Here is a 23,668-nt window from a genome sequence, read left to right as displayed (position 1 = left end):
ATGGATAGGTACGATCTAGAATTTGATTGAGTATCAAACCTTGGAGTCATAGCTATACATCTCGCAACATACATTCTAATATTTTACATTAGTAGTTTCCTATAAACAGTTTTTAAAAACCCTACCAAAACACAATCCAAATCATATTTCCTGTATTAACCAGTTTTATTCCAAGTTTGGTTAATGGAATGGTGAGATTGTCTAGCCTAAAGGTCTGCAGAAAATTTTCTGGTTGAAAGATGATACCTTGCTATGAAACTCTTATTAAGCTTAAAGTAAACCCTGAATTAGATACAGAAATTTGTGAAACAATGAAGTAGTTCCAAAAATGTAAAAATCAGGAGACTTAAGGTAGATGGCAACTCTAAGAAGTGTTACCTCAAGTATTAAAATGGCACCCCGGAAATGGCTCATAATAACACCCAAGTTTCCATTAGTTTCATCATATGGGTGAAACTACACCGTCAGTAGAGAACAGGGGTGAACTGCATGGTTGGGCTGCACCGAGGCAATTCTCCTCTTTATGGATCCACAGAAGGAAAATGATTTTTGGTGCCATGTGGCTTGCACTTATCCCCCAGCAAGACAGTCTAGTTCCCTCAACCCCATGTGTGCCTGGGAAAAGATACTAAAAATATCTCCTTAAGAGGTAAAGACTACAAGGAAGCTACAAGCTCACTCTGGAAAGGTATGAAAAAAGACATTAATATATTCTTATGAAAAACATTCAAGCATACAATCAAAGTCATAATCCTCTGTGACTACACTGTGCCTACAAGACCCAGTCTTCTCCTCAGAGGTAAAAGCCATAACTTTGTGTATGTTCTTGTAGTACATGATATATATATTGATGTAAGTGTACATATAAGTATTTATACATGTATATTTATGTGTATGTATACACATTTACAAATACATAGTTTACTTTTGTAAAGATATGTTTTTACTTGGATTATCAATTATGTTTTGTTTCACAATTGGCTTTTCACTTGACAACATGTCTTGAAAGTTTTTCCATGTCAGTATTTGGCAGATATTTTTAATTATAGGACTAGACTGAGTAGTTAATTTTGAATAGTATGTCTTACTTTATTACTTATAATTATTGGTATTTAATGAATATTTGAGGATTATTATAAATATACAGTAGTTGTTATGAGGGAGTTACATATGTTTACAAGTCTTCTTTTTCTTTTTCTTTTTTTAAGGCAGAAGCAGGTTGGTTTAGCCAAAGGTGTAGAAAAATAAACCACTCAAAGAGCTCACTTTCTTTCCTTGTTCCTTCCTTGCTACAATTCACATTCTCAGAAGATGGTAAGTAGGAAACAATAAATTTGGCAAATAAAATGAGTTTAACACATCGTTGACTTAACATTTTCTTCAGAGATTCTCATTCTTATTTGAAACAGTTTGTTATATATTATTAAGGTCTCTTAAATGGTGAAGGTATTATAAAAATGAGGTTGTGTGGGTTTTATTCTTAAATTACTAATTTCCTCTAAATGAAGCATCAAGGAACTTGTGTCCAAGACAGTTGTTCATACTTAAACCAATACGTGTGTATGTGAGAAAGGTAGACATTCACACAGCTAATACATGTTCTGCCTGGTCTAGAACAATTTCCCAGTATAAAATGAATATACCCGAGTTTTTAATGAACTGAGAGATTTAAACAGGTGAAATCATTTTAAAATGCTTTAGCAAAGTAAGATAAAAATACCTAAAAAAATGTTAAGATGGCTCAATGTTTGTTTCAATTGTTTCTGTTCACACAATGAATTATTAAACTAAATAGTTTCTTTTCTTTATACATGTGTACATGTATAAGTTTCTTGAAAGAAAGAACCAGATATAATTATCCTGTGTATTTCTAGCAAGTAGTAAATGTTTATTAAATACTATTTTGTTTTGTTTTTGTAGCTGGCCGGTACAGGGATCTGAACCCGTGGTCTTAGTGTTTTAACTAAGCTAACCAGGCAGCCCTTACATATTGTTGAATGAAGAAATAATATAGAATTTGTTTTGGTTTGGCTTAAAGTTCAATTAGAGGATAGAATAACTTTATTTGTGATGCCCTTTAACCCAGTCGCAGTGTTTGACATCTGTTTTTTCAGATGTCTGACCTAAACGCTTCCTGGCTTGGTCCTTTTGCAAATATCCTAGGATTTAATTACAAAGCAAGAGAAAGGAAAGTTCCTGAATGCAAGGTCCTAATTCACAATTTAAATATGTTATGAGTGGTTGCTGTGTTCGATTTGTTAATCTTTGGGTTTTCTTTTTTGTCTTACTTTTAGATCCTATTGTTCAAATTGCAATTGATAATTCTAGAAATATTTTATATACACGATCTGAGAAAGGAGTAATACAGGTAAGTATTGGTATTATGCTACCATTCAAAGTTAGAAAAACATCCCTGTTTAAGGAAGGAGATTCAGTCACTCTTAAACTTTTCCTATGGACTGTGTACTTTTTTAAAAAATCCCAAACCATTTTTTTGTTTTTTAAGATTTTATTTTCTTTCTCTAGATAGAACCAACCACTTCTTAGGGACCCTTTTTATGAGATTTCAAATCTCTGAATGTTTCTGTGCCTATATTAAGTACCAAAATTAAAGGATTCCTAAAATGAAAAGTTTATTTAATAAAATGTATGCTTTATATAATTGTATTTAAATGAGAATGATTTTTTTACTCACAGGTTTATGATTTGGGCCAAGATGGGCAAGGAATGAGCAGAGTTGCCTCAGTGTCACAAAATGCTATTGTCTCTGCTGCTGGAAACATTGCTAGGTAATATATAATTTATTGTCAGACATTTCATTTACAGGCATTGTTATACTATTTATGTGTTGTGTAGTAAAATTAAATTATTCCTCAAAATATCTCTAAAAAATAAGAAATGTTGAAGGGGATGAGGCTCTAAGTTATGTTTGAAACATAGCTGCTAGAGACTATTTTATTCTTATGCTTGATGGTTTGAAACAAAAGGCACAGTTAAATATAAGATTTTGCTGTGTAAAGTACAGCTTGATGGATGTTTTTCCTTGGAATGTTAAATTAAGCTTTAGGTTGTCTGTTACAGGCATTATGGGTATCATGACTAGGACACTACATGTCTCAGTGTTCCCTCTTTTAGAACTACTCACCTTTTTGAATGAAATTCTGCCATTTGCAGCAACATGGATGAACCTAGAGAAAATTATGTTAAGTGAAATAAGTCAGGCACACAAAGAGAAATACCACATGTCCTCACTCATAAGTGGAAGCTAAAAAAATAAATAGGCAAAAAAAAAGAAAGAAAGATACAACAATCACAATAATTCATTGAACTTTCAAAAGGAGAGAATGGAACTGAGGCTACCAGAGGTGGGAAAAGGAGAGAGAGACTGGGGTTAGTGAGAAATTGGTAAAGGTCCACAGAAAATGATTACATTGCATAATGATAAACATAGTAATAAATAAATAGTAACTAAAATATACAGAAACTATCCACCCTTTTAATAGTCCTACATGGTACAAGTTTAGTTGGTCTGATTATTGACACAAGTGTAGAATACAGAATTTCACAGTTGTACTATTCTCATTTTATTCATGAGGAAACTGGTATTAAAGGTTGTTATGATTAGCCTGAGGTCTAACTGCTAAGTAAGTGCAGGACTCAACCTAGAATGCAAGTCTTTGGACACTCTGTACTTCTATTTGTGTATGTCCCAACTGCCTTGGTTAGCTGCAAACATTCTCTTCACATCATAAAAGCCTCAGATTTTCAGCTTTTGTTGTCTGTGTGCCTGAGTAATGGCTGTGATCATATATCATACTGAAAAATCAGCATGTTTTCTTTGCTCTTCAGTGATTAAAAAAAAAAAATTCTGAAGGCAGGCAATAGAAAACACCAGGTTTTGTGTTTTTTCCCCCAACTTTCTTTTGGGCATTTTTTCAAATCCCAGAGAAATTTTAAAAAACTGTGGTAAAAACTGATATACCCTTTATCTAAATTCACTGATTGTTAAATTAATTGTTTTGCTTCATTTGCTCAGTGTTTTTCTTATGAGCCATTTGAAGGTAAGTTGCAGACATCATGACTTTCACCCTTAAATTCTTCAGTTTCCATTTCCTAAGTCTCTTACATAACCACGATACAATTACCACACCTAAGAAAATTAATAGTAATTCTATCATATTATCTGTTAATTATATAGTTCATATTAAAATTGCCCAATAGTTCCCAAAATCGTCTATAGCTGTTTTTATTTCCATTTTTCTCCAATTAAAATCAGAACTTATGTGTTGGTCATTAGTCTCTTTAATATAGAAGAGCCCCCTTGCTGCCTGTTCTTTTTCATAACGTTGATATTTGGAAGGTAGAAGCAGGAGAGTTATTTATTGAATATTCCAATGTCTGAATTTGTCTTTTTCTTTACAATTAGATTCCCAGTAATGTTTTTTTAGCCAGTATTACATAGGTGATGTGAACTTCTTACTGCTTTACATTAGGAGGCATATAATATCAGTTTTCCCACTGTTAAACGCTTGGTTCAGGTGGTGTTCAACAAATTTCTCCATTGTAAAGTTTTATATCCCCCCTTTTTTATGAGTAGTAATATTTACAATGATAAATTGAAGTTCTGAGAATACTATGCTCCCCAACTGCCATTCACCCAGTGGTTTTAGCCATTTTTTATGATCTTTGTTTGAAAATAGGGTAACTCAGCAGTATCAATGTAAACCATACACATTCAAGAGTTTTTTCCAGTTCTTGCTGCTGTTGTGTTACTTTCCTAAGTAGTTAGTCTTAAATTATTTAAGCATATTTAGACATGTAAAAATGCTGATGGAAAATGTTCCTTATAATTTAGTAGACATGTTAAAAATACATTTTAGTTTTTCTCCTCCCTTTTAGGACCATTGATCGCTCTGTTTTTAAGCCAATTGTTCAAATAGCAGTGATTGAAAATTCTGAATCACTGGACTGTCAGTTATTGGTCATCACACATGCAGGTTTGTTGTTTTATTTATATATATGCTTTTGCTGTTACAACTTTTGATAATTCTCATATTTGGAAATTTATGATTTGAAACGTGTTTTTATTTCTAGGTCAGTTATCAAGCCATGTTAATAATTCATAAAATTAAGAATTTTGAAAATTACAGAATTCTGTCTCCTCATTTCGTATATGTAAAACCAAGCCTTAAAAAAAAAAAAAAAGGCCTGAAAGGTAAAGTGACTCACATTTTGTTACAGAGTCTGAATTGCAATACAGGCTCCCTTGGCTTGTCATTGCAAGTTTTTGTACTGAATAATATCGATTCACTTCTCAATTCCATGTGACATTTTATTAGAAATCTCTTTCAGCTGGTAGTCTAGTTGGCAGTTTAAGATCAGTGAGAAAAGTGATGTATGGTTTTAACAAGAGTTCTTTGTTTTTATATGGAGTTGTTTCAATAACACACATACCTCACATCCTTTATTTTCTGTTACTGATGTATAATTTTACCCCATCATCAGGTGTTAGGTTATATTTCAGCACTTGTCCGTTCAGACAGCCATTAGCACGGCCTAATACACTGACCCTGGTTCACGTCCGCTTACCTCCTGGATTCTCAGCATCTTCTACAGTGGAAAAGCCTTCAAAAGTACATAAAGCTCTTTATAGTAAAGGTAAGTTCTGAAATACTATTAAAGATTGGCTTCTTAAAATTGTTAAAAAGGCATTTTGAGGCATTTGAAAATATCATAAACAAATTTTCAATAAAGTTTTATCCAGGTACTCTTTTTTATATTACATTATATTTCAAGCATTTTCAAATATATAAAAACCATAGTATTTTTTTAATATCTAAATACTTTTTAGTTTTGTTTTAATTATAGCATGTTATTAGCTTTGTATATGAATTCACTAGTAAAAATCTGTGTTTTTTTTTTTTTTTTTGTCTTTTTCGTGACAGGCACTCAGCCAGTGAGTGCAGCGGCCATTCCCATATGGGATCCGAACCCGCGGCGGGAGCGTCGCTGCGCTCCCAGTGCCACACTCTCCCGGGTGCGCCACGGGCTCGGCCCCAAAATCTGTGTTTTATTCCATGTAATAGACTCTCTGAACTCTTTTCCTTTAGAGTGGTTAGGAAAACTCAAATGGAATTTCTGATACCATGCCTGCTGTGCCAGTGCCTTTGTGGATATAGAGTTTTGCATGCAGTCATATGAAATCTTGATAATAACTCTTTAGGATTCATAATTAAGTTTTAAAAATTAAGTTCTAGTTAAATATCAAAACTTGGAAAATTTGTGTGTGCTTTTTCACGTTATGGGAAAGCATTTCTAAAATGTTTATTTTTAGGGCCGGCCCGTGGCTCACTCGGGAGAGTTGCGGTGCCGATAACACCAAGGCTACAGGTTTGGATCCCTATATAGGGATGGCCAGTTCGCTCACTTGGGAGACCATGGTGCTGACAACACCAAGTCAAGGGTTGAGATCCCCTTACCGGTCATCTTTAAAAAAATAAAAATAAAATAATAAAATAAAATAAAATGTTTATTTTTATTTTCTAATTATTTTGAAAGCCTGTTTGTGTGTGTGTTTGTGGCTGGCTGATATGAGATCTAAATTAAAGCCTTTTCTATGCTTATTCTGCTGTCTCTTCCATAATTTTATTGTTCAACACCCAAATGAACTTCTCTTTACATATAGAGTTTTTCCAAATGCACGGTATCAGACACCTTCATGGCATTTAAAAATAACAGCTTTATTGAGATATAATTCATATACCATACAATTCATCCTTCTAAAGTGTTCCATTCAGTGGTTTTTAGTTTAGAGTTGTACAACTCTCACCACTATCTTATTTAGGAATATTTTCATCACCCCAGAAAGAAACCCCGTACCAATCAGTAGTCACTCCTCATTCCTATTCTTCCCTTCTCCCAGCTCCGGGAAATCACTAGTCTACTTTCTTTAAGAATTTGCCTATTTTGAACATTTCATATAAATGTAATCATACAATATATGACTGGCTTAGATTTTCAGTTAGCATAATGCTTTTAAGCATGTAACAGTACTTGGTTTCTTTTTATTGAGGAATAGTATTTCATTGTATGGATGTACCACATTTTATTTATCCATTCGTTTGCAGACATTTGAGTTGTTTCTACTTTTTGGTTATTATGAATGCTGTGAACATAACATGTAGTTTTTGTATGAACATTTTTATTTCTTTTGAGTATATGTACCTAGGATTGGGATTGCTGGATCCTATTGTTACTCTGTGTTCTACTGTTGAGGAACTGTCAGACTATTTTCCAAAGCAACTAGACCATTTTATATTCTTACCAGCATAAGGTTTCACCACATCCTTGCCAATACTTGTTTTCTGTCTTTCTATGTCCATCTTAGTGGGTATATAGTGGTATCTCATTGTGATTTTGGTTTGCATTTGCCTGTTGGCTAACAATGTTGAACATCTTTTCACGTGCTTCTTAGCCATCTGTACATCTTCTTGGGAGAAATACCCATTCAGATTCTTTGCCTTTCTTTAAATTGGGTTGTCTTTATTATTATTATTATTGGGTTGTATATATTATTGAATTCTTCATATATTCTAGACACAAGTCCTTTATTAGGTGTATGATTTGCAAATATTTGCTGCCATTCTGTGGATTGTCTTTTCATTTTCTAACAGTATCCTTTGAAGCACAAAAGTTTTAATTTTGAGGAAGTGGAATTTATTCATTTTTTCTTTGTTTGCTGTACTATGGGTTCATGTATAAGGAGCCAAAGACCTAAATGTGAGAGTGAAAACTATAAGGTCACAAAGATTTACTCGTGTTTTCCTCTATGAGTTTTATTTTTCACTCTCACATTTAGATCTTTGATCCATTTGAGTTAATTTTTATATATCGTATGAGGTAGGAGTCTGACTTTTTTTGCATATGGATATCAGCTGTCTGAGCACTATTTGTTGAAAAGAATATTCTTTCCCCATAGTTTTTGCACCATTGTCTCAAATAAATTACCTGTAAATGTATGGGTTCTGGACTTTCAGTTCTATTCCATTGGTCTATATGTCTGTTCTTACGCCAGTAACACACAGTCATGATTACTGTTGCTTTGTAAATTTTGAAATTGGTAAGTGCAACTCTTCCAATTTTGGTCTTTCTTTTTTTTAAAGATTACTTTCACTATTCTGAATCGTTTGTATTTTCATATGAATTTTAGGATTTAGCTTTTTAATTTCTGCAAAATGGGCAAGTGGGATTTTGATAGTTGAATCTGTAGATCAGTTTAAGGAATGCTGCCATCTTAACTATATTAAGTCTCCAAATCTATGAATACAGGATAACTTCCCATTTATTTAGATCTCCTTTAATTTCTTTCAGTGGTGTACAGTGGATACAAGTCTTGCATTTCTTTTGTTTACATTTATTCCTAAGTATTTTATTCTTTTCAGTGCTATTGCAAATAGAATTAGGTTTTAATTCTTGAAATGTATTCAGGAAAAAAATACCGTGGTTTTTAAAATGTGCACAGTGCAGTCAAATTGCAGTTTTTCAAACTTCCATGTGCTAAAACCTAAGAAATGTCTTTTGCCATCTTAATGTAAACTACTCTCAATTTTTCACAGTCCAGTTATGTGTTTTATTAATTATGGTCCCCTCACCTAAAACCATCCATCCAATGAACTGCAGGCTGATAGTGCTAAAGTCAGTGTAAAGGGGGCAAATTAACAGGAGGAGCTGGAATTGAACATAGGAGAGTATATTTGAAAATCGAACTGTAAAATCAACTAGTTTTGCTGATATATTTCTTTTATAGTACATTTATGTCTGCCATTCCACTAGCTTCTTTATCTTTTTTATTCATGGTGAATTTGAATTAACCAGTACATAAACTATTTCATTGAATATTAGATACCATTGATTGTTGTCACAACATGCTTTACATACTCAGTAAGTGTTTATAAAGTTAATAATTAAATTGATAAACTCATTGAGTGCAAGATACATCCTAAATTCAGAAATGTTAAAATGTGAAAAATAAATGTTTGCCTGAAAGAAATACAGTATGAAATCGAGAACGCTTAACAACTACCCTACCAATAATTCTTTCAGTGAATTTATTTTTGTTTTCTTAAAAGTTTGCTTGTTTGCTTATAAAGATTAATATCGTGTATGTATATATAAATGTTAATTATTATTAAGGTTATTGGCGATGCATGTTATTTGACATCACGTAATAAGATTTTGTGCATTAAACTTTTAGGTATTCTATTGATGGCAGCCTCAGAAAATGAGGATAATGACATTTTATGGTGTGTCAACCATGATACGTTTCCTTTCCAAAAGCCAATGATGGAAACCCAGGTAAGTTATTTTTATAATTATAAAGAAACTTTTATATAATTTTAAGTGAAGAATAATATATGGTAAGGAACTTTATGTTCTGACTTATTGCTCTTTGCTTCTAATGATATTACATGATTAGAAACTATATTGAGGGCCGGCCCGTGGCTCACTCGGGAGAGTGCGGTGCTGAGAACACCAAGGCCTCGGGTTCGGATCCCACATACGGATGGCCGGTTCGCTCACTCGCTGAGCGTGGTGCTGACAACACCAAGTCAAGGGTTAAGATCCCCTTACCGGTCATCTTTTAAAAAAAAAAAAAAAAGAAACTATATTGAAAAGAAATGTATCCTATTCTGTGTTTTTTCCTCTGTCAGGTTAAAAGTTATTATGGTAATCACTAAAAATATCTTTAAAGAAAGCCCTTTTAGAATTTTTTCCATAATATGCCTGAAAATACATGTATCTTTTCTGAAATGATCTTTGTCCCATATAAATATATTTTTTGTTATTTAATTATGAGGCCATTCATTATAGTTATGACCTTAGAATTTTATTCTAACAATTTCTTTGTAGGTTTGCCTACATTTTTTTGTTTTATTTTTAATTGTAGAAACTTTCAAACATACACAAAGTTTGAATGGTAAATTGAACATCACATGGGAGAATTACCAACCTATTTCCCATTTTATTCCATCTTTCTTCCCTACACTTACAAATGCACAGACACACACAGTTGTGTTTTAAAAGCAAATACCACCACATACTCCATGAAGTTGATGTTGTCCTGCGTAAGGAGCAAGGCTGCCATGAACCCACCCACTGGGCCTGCTTGGGTTGCCTATCTTAGTCCCTGGCCTACTGGGGGCTGAGGGGAGGCCATCTTTCCCCCTCACTTAGGTGTCCTCTTCTTGCCTCTATCTGTCCTTTTAGATACCCCTAGAAAGCCCCCAGAGGCTGCTGAGTAAACCAGATAAACCAATCCCCACTGTGGTGTGAATGTCTGATACTCTTTTTGGAGCCATCCCTTTACAAGCATTTTGGTTATATCTGTCATTGGCTGCTTTCTGGTTATTCTCACACGAGCCCTTCCAGTTAGGGGGAGAGGAAAAAGGTGTGTGTAAGTAGGAGAAGGAAAACCCCAGCTCCCAGGGGTGGGGGTGTGGTTTGAATGAGCTCTACCAAGTTTCTGACGTGGTTAAAGGAGCTGGGGTAGGGGCAGGAGGTGGATGAGGAAGTGTAAGGAGTGCCCTTCTCCTTTATTCTTTGACCTTTATTGAGCATCTACTGTGAGCCTTGTGCTGTAATAAACTGAGGATTCAGAACTCAGTAAGATATAAATGTTATCCTGATGGACATGCAGTGCTGGGGTGAAGGAGGTGCAGGTGTGAATCCTGGCTTCACCTCCTCAATGTTGTAGAGCAATGTTATTGGCCCTCTATTTCCTCAACTGTAGTAGTTGTAATAGTACCTACTTCTGTGGAGTTATTGTTAAACGATTAAACGAATTCATGTGTGTTAAGGACTCAGAAAACTGCCTGGTACATAGGAAGCACTCAATAAATGTTAATTTTTTTTTTTAAAGCAAATATTGTACATCATATCATTTCATTTGTATAGTCTTCTAGTTGTTCTCAAACAGACATGGGCTTTTATTTTTTTAAAAAAGGAAAAAACAGGCACCAAATACAGTGCATGAACTTTGATGCAATTCTGGTTTTTCTTTTATTTTTCTTTTTAACATTTACTTGTACGTATTTGTGGGGTGCAGTTTGTTGTTTTAATACATGCAAATATTACACAATGATTCACTTAGGGTAAATAAAATAGTTTTGTACCCATTAGTCTACTATTTCACCTCCCTGCCACCCCCCTGCCCTCCCAGCCTCTGGTAACCATTATTCTACTCTCTACTTCTGTAAGAACCACTTTTTTTCTTTTTTTTAATTCCACATATGAGTGAGGTCATGCAGTATTTGTCTTTTTGTGCCTGATGTACTTCACTTAACGTGATGGTTTCCAGTTTCGTTCATGTTGCTGCAAATGACAGGTTATCATTTCTTTTTATAGCTGAACAGTATTCCATTATGTATATATACCACAGGTTTTTTTTGACCGTTCATCCATTGATAGGCATTTACGTTGATTCCGTCTCTTGGCTATTGTGAATAGCATTGTGATGAACATGGGAGTGCAGGTGTCTTTTTGTTATATTGATTTCATTTCCTTTGGGTATATATGCAGTTGTGGGATAGTTAGGTTGGAAGATAGATCTATTTTTAGTTCTCTGAGGGACCTCCATACTGTTTTATATAATGGCTGTACCAATTTACATTCCCACCAACAATGTAGGAGGGCTCCGTTTTTCTGCATCTTTGCCAGCATTCATTATTTTCTGTCTTGTTGATAACCATTCTAACTGGGGCAAGATAATACCTCATTGTGCTTTTAATTTGCATTTCCCTGATGATTAGTGATGTTGAGCATTTTTTCATGTGCTTGTTGCCATGTATGCCTTGTTTTGAGAAATGTCTGTTCAGGTCTTTGGCACATTTTTTAATTGGGTTATTTGGTTTTTTGCTGTTGAGTTGAGTTTTTCATATATTCTGGATATTAGCCCCTTGTCTGATATCTAGTTTGCAAACACTTTCTCCCATTCTGTAAGTTGTTTCTTCACTTTGTTAACAGTGTCATTTGCTGTGCAGAAGCTTTTCAGTTTGATGTAATCCTGTTTATGTGTTTTTACTTTGGTTGCCTGTGACTTCGTGGTCTTGTTCAAAAAAGCGCTGCGCACTCCTATTTTGTGTAGTATTTCCCTATGTTTTCTTTTAGTAGTTTCATAGTTTCAGGTCTTAAATTTAGGACTTTAATCCATTTTAAGTTGATTTTTGTGTATGGTGAGAGATCAGGGTGTAGTTTCAGTCTTCTGCATCTGGATATCCAGTTTTCCCAGCACCATTTATTGAAAAGGCTGTTTTTTTCTTACTGTCTATTCTTGGCATCTTTGTCGAAAATCAGTTGGTTGTTAACAGCTATAAAAGACATTGGGACAAATAGGAGAAATTTTATATTGGCTGGAAATTAGATTATATTAGGGAGTTAACATTCTTAAGTGTTATAATGCTATTTTAGTTATGTAAAATAATATCCTTATTTTTAGGAGATGCATGCAAAAATATTTAGTAATTATATGATATCTGTAACTTTCAAATGGTTCAATAAAAAATATATAGGAAGAGAGAAAAAGCAAGTCTAGCAAAATGTCAGTAATTGTTGAATCTAGGTATTGGGTATATGGACATTTACTGTATTTTTGACATTTCTGGATGCTTGAAATATTTTATTGTAAAGTATTTCAGAAGATTAAAACACTTTTTAAAAAAATGACATTATCTTAGCTTAGAAAACAAATACGACTTCAGAAGAGAACAAAAATCTACATGTCAGCATAATATAAGCACTGAACATACCAGTATAGATTAATCTATCCTGGAAAGGTGGTAGACAGTAGTCATTCTTTGATTGCTGAGAAAGTTAAAATTCTAGTAAATAGTATTTTATAGTTTAACTTAAGAAAATTTTGCTATTGTCCTCTAGTATAAAAAGATTATTTATTAGTATAGGAGATGCCTGGTTAAAAGAATAGGATAATGGGAAGTTAAATACATACTTTTGAGAATATTCATGTTCATGTATTAATTTATTAAATCTACATTAATTTAGAGATGAAGTCTGTATTTTTTTAAAGAGGTTTTTGCTTTGTGTAACTTCAATAAGATGTGTAAAAATTTCATTTCTTTTACATAGATGACAACTCGCGTTGATGGTCATTCCTGGGCTCTTTCTGCAATAGATGAGTTGAAAGTAGATAAGATAATTACACCCTTAAATAAGGATCACATTCCCATAACTGACTCACCAGTTGTTGTACAGCAGCACATGTTACCTCCAAAGAAGTTCGTTCTCCTCTCAGCACAGGTATGTACATACTGTGTTATGGTAGAGGCAAAAAGAAGAGCAGTGATATTTAATGTTTTTGTCAAGTACTCTGAAGTAGTCACCTAATGGAATCATTTTCTTAAGTACTTAGGATTGTTTACTCTTAAAATATTCTTAAGGAGTAGTTCGTAAATACAAAAAATGATACAAAAAAACTAGTGTTTATAAGTGTTATACTTTTTCTAAAGTATCATTTCTCTCACTCGTGTTCAGCAACATAAAATATACTATGAACTGTTTTATTTCTGAGAACAACCAAATAAAATATTTCTTATAGTTCTCACTTCCCTTATTAAAAAATATTTTCTTAATAATTAGATTTTTGTATGATAATGCATTGACAAAATTTAAGTTGTATAACAAAGGAAATATATACAGTAAAATCTCCCTTCCAGTCCAGATCCCTTTCTTCCAGACAGCCTGATTATCAATATCTGTGTATACTCCCAGAGATATGTTATGGATATACAAACCATACAAATATACTTATAAACAAATGCTAGCATATAAAATATTATATATACTGTTTTATACCTTGCTTTTTGTATTTCAAAAATATATTTTGGCACTCTTTCCATATCAGTATATAAAGTACTTTCTCGTTCTGTTTTATATTTGATAATGATCCCTTTGTACGGATGTCCACTACTGAACTAGGTCCTTATTAATGGTTTATCTTTTGCTATAAAAAAATACAACCTTGTGCATATATCATTTTGCATTTGTGTGATAAAGCTGTAGTATTATATCTGCGGAGTCACAGAGTATGTACATTTGCAATTTTGATAGATATTGCCAGATTTCCGATACATTCACTAACGATGTTTGTGAATGCCTGTTTCTTCACAGCCTCTCTCAGTACAATATTCTATCTTATTAAGAGTAAGATTGACTATCTTTTCAAGTGTTTATATCTCTGTGAATATCTGTTTCTATTCAATACCTCTTATTCTGTTGAATTGTCTTTTTGATTTATGGAACCAAAATTTATTAAGATTTCTGTATCAAGAAAACTAACTTTTTGTGATTTTAGTCTTAAATATTTTTCCTGGTTTGTCATTTGACTTTGTTTATTGAGATTTTTCCCAGGTAGACAAGTTTATAAGTAGTCGAAATTATCAGATGTCCTTTAGGATTTATGTCATAGTTAAAAAGCTTCCTCACTCAGGTTTGTAAAAGAATTCACCCGTTTCTGTTAGTTTTCTTCTTGTACTATTGTAGTTTTATTTTGTCCTGTAAATCTTTGATCTGTTTGGAATTTATCCTAGTATAAGGTGTGAGTATGGATCCAACTTCATTTTTTCCTAAAAGGATAGACATAGCACCAGCATGATTACTTATTTAACTTTAATCCTCTAGTATAAGGAGGAGATTGTGGGGAAGAGAGGCAGTGCTTTTAATTAAATTTTCTGTATGGATATATAAATCTAGTGTAGATTGGGACTTGAAATGCAGATGATCTTTTTGATCTGTTTACTTTGTATTTTTTCATTTCATGTATTTTATTAAATAAGGTAGCAGGGTGAGTTGCTACCAACCAAGCTTGGTAAATCTATTATTCATATTGTTTCTTTCTTTAATTTCTTAGGGGAGTCTTATGTTTCATAAACTTAGACCTGTAGATCAACTGAGGCATCTACTTGTAAGTAATGTGGGTGGAGATGGAGAAGAGATTGAAAGATTCTTTAAATTACATCAGGTAATTATTTATACTTTCTTTTTTAATGTGATGATATTTAAACAATGAAACAATGGGAATGATAGATAAGTTTTATGCAAATTGGGACTAAAATACTGTAATAAACAGATAATCTTACCATGCTTCCTTTTTTTTTTTTTTTTTTTCCTAACCTGAGTCACTATGGTTTATGGTGACATTTGAAAGCAGGACTGATATGTTATAGGACTTACGGTAAACTCTCAGATTTTTTTCTCTGTGGATAAATTCTTATTAAAGTGTACTTGTAAGAGCATGATGTTCAAGTTGTGTTACAAACACATTCTTATTAAAAGCACATTTATGGCTGAGTCTTTTTTTTTTTTTTTTTTTTTATTTAATAACCAGAGGAAGAAACTTGAGGCCATTGTATGGGGACATTAGTATTTCAAAACCTTAACTAGAATTGATGAGGTAAAAATGTGAGTGCTTAGTGTAAAATCAAGAATGTCAGATCAAAGTTAATTATACAGACTCTGTAGTTAAACCACCTATGTTAAAATACTCAGCTCTGCCTCTGGAGTAAACTACTCGAATTCTCTAGGCTTCACTTGTATAAAAAAATACGCTTTACATTGTAATAGTATGTGGTATGAAGATTAATATATCCTAAATGCTTAAAATAGTGCATCACACATGAAAGGTACTTAATAAATGTTAGCTCTTACTGTTATTTTCTAAAAGGTAGAAAGACCACAAAAAAAATTGGAGAAATAAACCAGAAACTGAATCAGAATCTATATAAAAAGAAAAAGCATCCTTTAATATGAGTGCTTGTGATCAACTTTAAAACCAGTAGGTTCACTTCTCTTTTAAATACCATCTGATTTCATTCAGTCAGCACATATTTATTGAACATCTGCTCTGTGCTAGGCACTGATTTAAATACTGGATATAGTAGCAACCAAAACTTGTTTTAAAATGTTTATGTTATTTAACCATCATATATTGAACACCAAGTATTGATATTCAACTTTGTACCCCACAAATATGTATAATCAATTGTTTAACTTTTTTAGAAAGTGGAATAATAAATAAATGTTTATGTTTAATATAGGGAAGTTTTGGGGTTTTTTTTTTTTTAAACAGGAAGACCAGGCTTGTGCAACTTGCCTTATCCTTGCTTGCTCCACTGCTGCCTGTGATAGAGAAGTTTCAGCTTGGGCTACTCGGGCTTTCTTCAGGTATATATATGTCTGGTTTTTCTTTTATACTGGGCCAGTGATTTTTTAAATTTTCCTTTTGTTTTTTTTTTCTTGTTTGTGGTCTGCTTTTTAAAATAGTTGCATTGCCACTACAATAGTTTAAGGCCTTGCCAAACAGTTGAGTGACTACATAGGCAGATTATTAAAATTCATTTGCAAAAGGGTAAAATCTGGAAAAATTATGATGCTAATGGAAGCAGCTAGATTAGCATACTTTATGCATTATTACTCTTTTCCTGGATTCTGTTCTCTTCTGTCTGTTCTTCTTTCTATACTTCTTTCTACTTCAATTACTATCTCATCTATCTTTTTTCTTCCTCAAACACTAAACCAATTCTGCGTTATGTGTATCATTGGTATTGACAGATTCTGAGTCACTGTAAGGAAACTTGGTATCAAAAACTTGATATTTGTATTTGGAAAATATTTAAGAATTTGAAATGTGATTGTATTAAAAAAAATTTTTAAGTACTGTCTAACCATAACCAGTGCCATTTACTCATTAACTAAATTCTATGCATCACAGATTTTTTTAGGAGTTGCTGAGTTCCTTATAATTTTTTCTTGTAGCAGTTTCAAATCAACATTTCCTGAATAAGTATTCTAATGCCCTGTACTTTACATATAAATATACTGTGCATATATTTCATTGTCAGCACAGTACATTAAAGTCTAATGTTTAAGACATTTAAACAGCTAAATAGAACTAGGAACAATTCCAGCTTTTAAGATGGATAGTTTTGCTGAATAAACTTAGCCTCTGTTGTTATAAAAATAGGTACGGTGGGGAAGCACAGATGAGATTTCCAACTTCTCTCCCCGCTCCAAGTAATGTTGGTCCCATCTTGGGGTCTCCTGTCTATTCCAGTGAGTATGAAACATTGAAATGAAACTGTTTCAAATAGTTTGAATTTTAGAAACTTTATAGCATATTTTAATCAGTAAAGCTTTTCATTATGTTTTATTTACTGCTGCTGTATTATTTGTGAATAAGTGTATAGATTCTGACTCTTAAAAGTGTTAATATATTAATATTGAATCCTTAATGTGTACTAGGGAGCATAATATGGTGTAGCCAATAGTATTTACTGAACTCTTGTGGTATTTATTAAAAGGTAAAGAGATGAGTGATTTAATAACAAGAAATTCCTACAAAAGTATTTTCCAGAGTGGGGATTGTTGGAAAGTTACTGGGAAATGAGTTGAGTTCCTACTCTTGAATACATCATAGGTGGTGTCACTCCTTGCAGTTACACTTATAAAGAGATTCTGTGCCTAATTTTGATAACATTGAAAAGATCGGGAGGTTATTTTATAAGTCTTATATTGTTCTTTTTTTCAGGTTCTCCTGTTCCTAGTGGTAGTCCCTATCCAAATCCATCCTTTTTGGGAACACCATCTCAAGGTACCTGTTTTTGGATTGCTGCTACTGTTCTTTTGGAAGAGCTAACATTATGAGTTATTGTTCTTAATGTTTAGTGTGAAAAAGATTAACCTGTCCTATTCCCTTGGAAATAGATGTCAGTTAGTAGAAGTGACATCCAAGCAAGTATCGGCATTTGGCCATGAATGCCTTTATTTAGGGACTCCTCTAATAGTGTGACTGAAAAGCCCCTTATTTGGGTACTAGGATATAATTGGGCCCTGAAGTCTATATAATTAGTTTTGTTTTACTTCTAGCATGAGGAGCAGTAATTGCAAGTTTATTTCCATTTCATTCTGCATTGCCAACACTTGAAAGTCTACCTGGGAGCACCCATTCAAGTCTAAGCCTCCCTTCTTGTCAAGGAAACCCAAATTAAATATTTATTTATTCCATTGTTTTTCTAAATATTCCTATCTTTGTGTCTAGATAGAATAAACTTGGGTTATTGAGAATTCTGAATTTTTAGGGTTATATTTTTAAGAGATTGTTTTTCTTATGTACATACTAGGTATACAGCTTCCTGCTATGTCAACTCCAGTGTGTGCTGTGGGAAACCCAGCAACTCAGGCCACAAGTATGAGTTGTGTGACTGGACCAGAGATTGTGTACTCTGGAAAACACAATGGTATTTGCATTTACTTTTCTCGAATTGTGGGGTAAGTTTTTCTTCGAATTATTAACTGTTGCTCACCTAGTCCTATTTTGAGTTGTTCAATATTTTGAACTCTAAATTTGGGATGTCATTTATGGCTATTAAATTTTACTTTCAAGGGCCCGTCTATGGCTCACTTGGGAGAGCATGGTGCTGACAACACCAAGTCAAAGGTTGAGATCCCCTTACCGGTCATCTTTTTAAAAAAAATTAAAATAAAAATAAAATAAATAAATTTTATTTTCAGTTTTTACTCACTTGCCCATTGATAAGATCATTTCCTATCTTCCAGCCTTTTTATTCTCTGTCTGTAGTCATGGCTATGTTTTATTTGTGTGTGTGAGCATGTGCACGTGTGTGTAGGATATCAAAATATATCTATGTATATATTAATAAGTAATGTTACAAACCACCCCATCATAATTCAGTGACATGTATCTACAGGTCAGCTGGGCAGTTCTGGTCTTGTCTGGGCTCACTCATGCATATGCAGTCAGCTGTGACATTAAAGAGAGCTCTGCTTATCTTGGCTAGATTGTCACATGTTTAGGGTCATGTTTGTTGGCTGATATAGGATGGCATCAGCTCACACAGCTGAGTTGCTCTCCACATGGTCTCTCATCCTCCAGCAGGCCAGCCAAGGATTATTCACTTGATGGTAGCAGGGTTCCATGAGAAAGAGTAAAAACACTTGCAAAGCCTCTTGATGCCTAGGCTCAGAACTGGCCCACCATTCACCTTTCTGCCTCATTCACTTGGCCAGAGGGAAGTCTCAAGGCCAATCAGATTCAAAGGGTGGGAAATAGACTCCACCTCTTTAGGGGAGAGGCATCGAAGTTGTATTGCGAAGGAGGTAGATTATAGGGAAGGATGAAGAATTGTGGCCGTTTTTGCAATCAGTCTACTGTATCATCTAATTAGCTGTCATGCTTAGTATATATTTTTCTTAGATTTGAGATGTATTTTTTCCATTCATATCATTTGCTTAAAAATGTGAAATAGTGCAGAACCCCTTTATAAATTTTTGGTTTTTATTGTAAGCTCCCTGTTTACAATTCATTACCCAGAGCCTTTTGGGTTTTTTTGGTTTTGGGGAGGTTTTTTCCCAGCATTATTTTATTATTTGAAATAACTAAATGTATATCAGATAGGTCTGGAAATTTTCCTGTTTTCCATTCTTCTGTATAACATAGTAAAATGTTAAATAAAACCATTGCTAAGTTTTAAAAGTTAAAGAAAGCCATTACATTTCTGCAGAAAGGAATTTACTACATATTATAATTGTTTTTACTCAGCTACCGCACAATTAAAACATTTTTTGTTCCAGAAACATTTGGGATGCTAGCCTAGTTGTGGAGAGAGTATTCAAGAGTGGCAACAGAGAGATCACTGCAGTAAGTGTGCATAATATTATTATATTTGTATGTAACCAGTTGACAGTATTAATGGATAGTTAGATTGTTTCACATTTTTTTGATGGTACAAACAAGATGCAGTGATCATTATTTTATGTATGTGTTTGTGTTCTTGTCCAATAAACTGTCTACCCCCTGGGTTAAATCTCAGCTCTATCACTTAACTGTCTAATCATAAGTAAATTTCTTAACATTTCAGAGACTGATACCTCCCTGTAAAATGAGAATAATAATATATCTCCCTCATAAGGTTGTTATGAGGGACAGATAGAATTAATGCTAATACTTAATATGCTCAGAATTTAGTATTTAGTACTTTGGTTGATGGCATTGATTTCCATTCATTGGCATAGTTTCCATACTGCCTTAAGAAAACATTTTTCCACAAAACATCACAACTTTAAAAATCTGGAATATGAAATATTCATTTTAAGCTTTTTCTTTTTTAAAATTAAAAGATACCAAATATCTTTTTAACTACAAGAGTCTTAAAATTCACATTTCTAAGAATAAGAATGTATTCACCTCACATGGTATATGATTCCATTTATATGAAGTCTAAGAACAGGCAAAACTAATCTATAGTGATAAAAGTAAGAAAAGTGGTTACCTCAGAGGTGGGATGACTAATGACTAGAATGGGACATTAGGAAATTTTCTTGGGTGTTGGAAATATTCTGTATTGTGGACTGGGTGGTGATTGTGTAGAAATGTAAACAGTAGTCGAGGTGATCACTTAATATTTTGTATTTTACTGTATGTATCTTATCTATCTTATCAGAGCAGGAAGGAAGGAATCCTTTAGGATAGGTAGACATCCTTTATCCTTCATTCTGGTCAACAAGTGTGAATTGATACAAGAAATTACTGTTTATGAAGATAGAGTACCTCAAAATTAAAACTGTTTATATTCAATTATAGCTATACAGAGTATGTGTTTTTTATATATACACTTTTTCAGTGTTTTTAAACTTTGAAATTCTTCCATTCTTATAGATTGAAAGCAGTGTTCCTTGCCAACTGCTGGAGTCAGTGCTACAAGAACTAAAAGGTTTGCAGGAATTTCTAGACAGAAACTCTCAATTTGCAGGAGGACCATTAGGAAATCCAAAGTAAGAATAAATAGGGTTTATTTATTTACTTTTTCATTTCATTGTATTTTTTTGTTGAGATAAAATTCATCCTTTTAGAGGATGTAGTTCAGTGTACAGTTCAGTGGTTTTTGCTATATTCACAAGGTTATGCAATCATCGCCACTATGTAAACAACATATAGATTGATTTAGCCCTTATTTTTTAACCCAGTTTGAGAGTCTATCTTTTAATAGGGAATTTAACCCCTTACTGTTTTATTAAGATCAGTTAAATGTTTTCTCCCCATCCTGAATTTGTGCTTTTTGTTGCGTTTTTTGTTTATTTTATTCCCCTTTCCTGTTTCCTTATTTTATTGGATTGATCAGGTCTCTCCTCACCTTAAACACCAATTAAGAAGTTCTGCATATGTTTTTTCTTCCTCTAGAAGTTAGTTTTAAATTCCGACAAATACTCATCTCAGGCAGCATCATTAGTAATTGAGCAGAATCTATTATCTTCTTTCCCTGCCTTCCACCGCCATCCTTCTCCCTCAGAATCATGTGGAATTCTATTTGTGAGCTTTTTTTAGTGTTGTAGGTTTTTGTTTTTTTTTTTCTTTTCTAAAATTATGATCTTCTATGGATATTTTCTAAGCAGTTTGTTGAATTTTACAGTTACATCTACAACTATTTGTTAATTTTATAACCTGCTACTTTACTAATTTCTCCTTAGTGTTTATAGTAGAATTTTTCATTGATTTTTTTTTTTTAATGTAATTCTGTCATCTGCAAATAGAGATGGTTTTACCTTTTCCAACTTTAGTTGCTTTCTCCTGTATGCGTAGGCTAATATCTCTAACAGGGTTTAACAGTAGTAAAGATATATTGGGCATCCTGGTCTTCTCTGACTTCAGTAGGAAAGTTTGTGGTGTTTCCCCATTACGGAAGATGCTGAGATAAATGTAGTTTATCATGTTAAGAAAATATCCATCCATTTGTTCTATTATTTTTAACTTAAGTAGGTGTTAGAATTTGTCAAATGTCTTTTCTGCATTTTACAGAAATGATTGTATAAATTTTTGTTTACCTTTAATAATAGAATTATATCAATCCTTGTCCTAATTTTGACCAACTCTTGGATACCTACAACAGTAGTTGCACTGAGTGTAGGAATCTTTTTAACAGCTCTTCGAGATCTAGTTCATGTATCGTAAAATTTATTCATTTTAAATGTTTGGTTCAGTGACTTTTAGTAAATGTATAGAATTGTACAGCCATTTTTAGAACATTTAGAACGTCCAACTTTAGAACATTTCCATCACCCAGAGGGTATACCTCTTGTTCATTTGCAGTCACTCCGCATTCCCACTCTCCATCCCCAAATACTAATCTACTGTATATTTTTGTCTGTTCTTGACATTTCTTATAAACAGTCGTCCTGTATACGGTCTTTGAGTCTGGCTTCTTTGGCTTAGTATGTTTTGAGGCTTGTGTTTGAGGTTTATGTTGTAGCATGTTTTAGTACCTTATTCCTTTTCAGTGCCTAATGGGTATGGAATTTTGAGGTCATAGACCAACCAATTTTTTCAGATCTTTATAGACTTTTTGGTCCATTTTCTTCCCGAAGTTTAATGTTACAGATGAAAGGTACATTACCTGATTCTCTTTCCTCTGTAAATGACTTGTGTTTACTTTGAAACTTTTTGTGCTTTTTTTTTTTCTTTATTACTGCAATTGAGAAGTTATATCATAATATTTTTAGGTATGTCTTCTTTCAAGACCTCAGTCTTTAAAACTAAAGACTTAGCTTTGGAAATTTTCTTCTATTGTTTCTTATTGTAGTATATATCTGTCCCATTCTCTTTGGAGAATCATATTGACTCCTGGATCTAGCATCAGTTTCTTCTCTTCCATAATTTTCTCCCTTTCTTCCTTTGTTTCTCTCCTTTCCTGCCCCCTTTTTTTGGGGGGGTCTTTCTGTTCTATAGACTCGGAAATTTTCTAGTTCATATTCTCAACATTTAATTGATTTCATCTCAGTCATTTTATGTAGTGTCTGTTCAGTCTCTCCAATAAATTTTTTTCTTGGCCATCATATTTTTAACTCCAAGAAGTCTTTCTTATTTGCTAATTTTTTCTTTTTCATTGCAGCCAGAACTTATGGTGATGGTTGCACAATCCTATGAATATATCTTTAAAAATTGAATTCTACACCCCTTAAATGGTTGAATTATATGGTATGTGAGTTATATCTCAGTAAAGCTGTTAAAAGCACACACACTTTCTGCAATTTCTGTTTCAGTACTACTGCCAGAGTGCAGCAGAGGCTGATAGGATTTATGCGTCCTGAAAATGGAAATACCCAGCAAATGCAACAGGAGCTGCAGAGGAAGTTTCATGGTAAATTATTGCTTCTCAATCAGTTAAATGTACATGCCTCCAGAAAAGAGTTTTATTACTTGAATAGAAAACAGTGGACTTCTCTTAGTAAGATCTAGTTTCTCTGATAACACAAATGTTTCTTATTAAAATATTATCAGTGAGATTGGAAAAGTGGGACAATATGGATATCATGTATTTCTGTAATTCTTTTAGCCCATACATTTTTTTTCTCTTCCTCCATCAGAAAACATGATGCACACCTTTTTCTTTATGATTTTTTTGGTATTGTGAAATATGTGCACCATAAAATTTACCGTTTTAACTCTTTTTAAGTGTACAGTCCAATGGCTGGCATTCAGTATATTCACATTGTTGTGCGAACATCACCAACATCTATCTCCAGAACTTTTTTTTATCTTCCCAAAGCAAAACTCTGTACCCATGAAACAGTAACTCCCCTACCTCTG

The 23,668-nt window shown here is 33.2% G+C and overlaps 1 protein-coding gene across 2 annotated transcripts in view; it reads left to right on the top strand.

Annotated features, from left to right (window-relative positions):
• Positions 1 to 23,668, top strand: part of NUP155 (nucleoporin 155) — a 55,568-nt gene that overhangs the window by 12,270 nt on the left and 19,630 nt on the right. For both annotated transcript variants that reach the window (XM_063086282.1, XM_063086281.1), the window contains exons 7-21: positions 1,209 to 1,314; positions 2,295 to 2,368; positions 2,698 to 2,789; positions 4,900 to 4,997; positions 5,506 to 5,658; positions 9,254 to 9,354; positions 13,141 to 13,311; positions 14,921 to 15,031; positions 16,139 to 16,233; positions 17,033 to 17,121; positions 17,597 to 17,659; positions 18,189 to 18,336; positions 19,660 to 19,726; positions 20,744 to 20,859; positions 23,122 to 23,219. In XM_063086282.1, the coding sequence (XP_062942352.1) occupies positions 1,209 to 1,314; positions 2,295 to 2,368; positions 2,698 to 2,789; positions 4,900 to 4,997; positions 5,506 to 5,658; positions 9,254 to 9,354; positions 13,141 to 13,311; positions 14,921 to 15,031; positions 16,139 to 16,233; positions 17,033 to 17,121; positions 17,597 to 17,659; positions 18,189 to 18,336; positions 19,660 to 19,726; positions 20,744 to 20,859; positions 23,122 to 23,219 (1,582 nt within the window). The remainder of the gene's footprint in view (positions 1 to 1,208; positions 1,315 to 2,294; positions 2,369 to 2,697; positions 2,790 to 4,899; positions 4,998 to 5,505; positions 5,659 to 9,253; positions 9,355 to 13,140; positions 13,312 to 14,920; positions 15,032 to 16,138; positions 16,234 to 17,032; positions 17,122 to 17,596; positions 17,660 to 18,188; positions 18,337 to 19,659; positions 19,727 to 20,743; positions 20,860 to 23,121; positions 23,220 to 23,668) is intronic.

Source organism: Cynocephalus volans, chromosome 2 (assembly GCF_027409185.1).
Source record: "Cynocephalus volans isolate mCynVol1 chromosome 2, mCynVol1.pri, whole genome shotgun sequence".
In the NCBI taxonomy this organism is placed as follows: Eukaryota; Metazoa; Chordata; class Mammalia; order Dermoptera; family Cynocephalidae; genus Cynocephalus; species Cynocephalus volans.
This window is presented reverse-complemented; position numbering and strand designations above follow the sequence as displayed.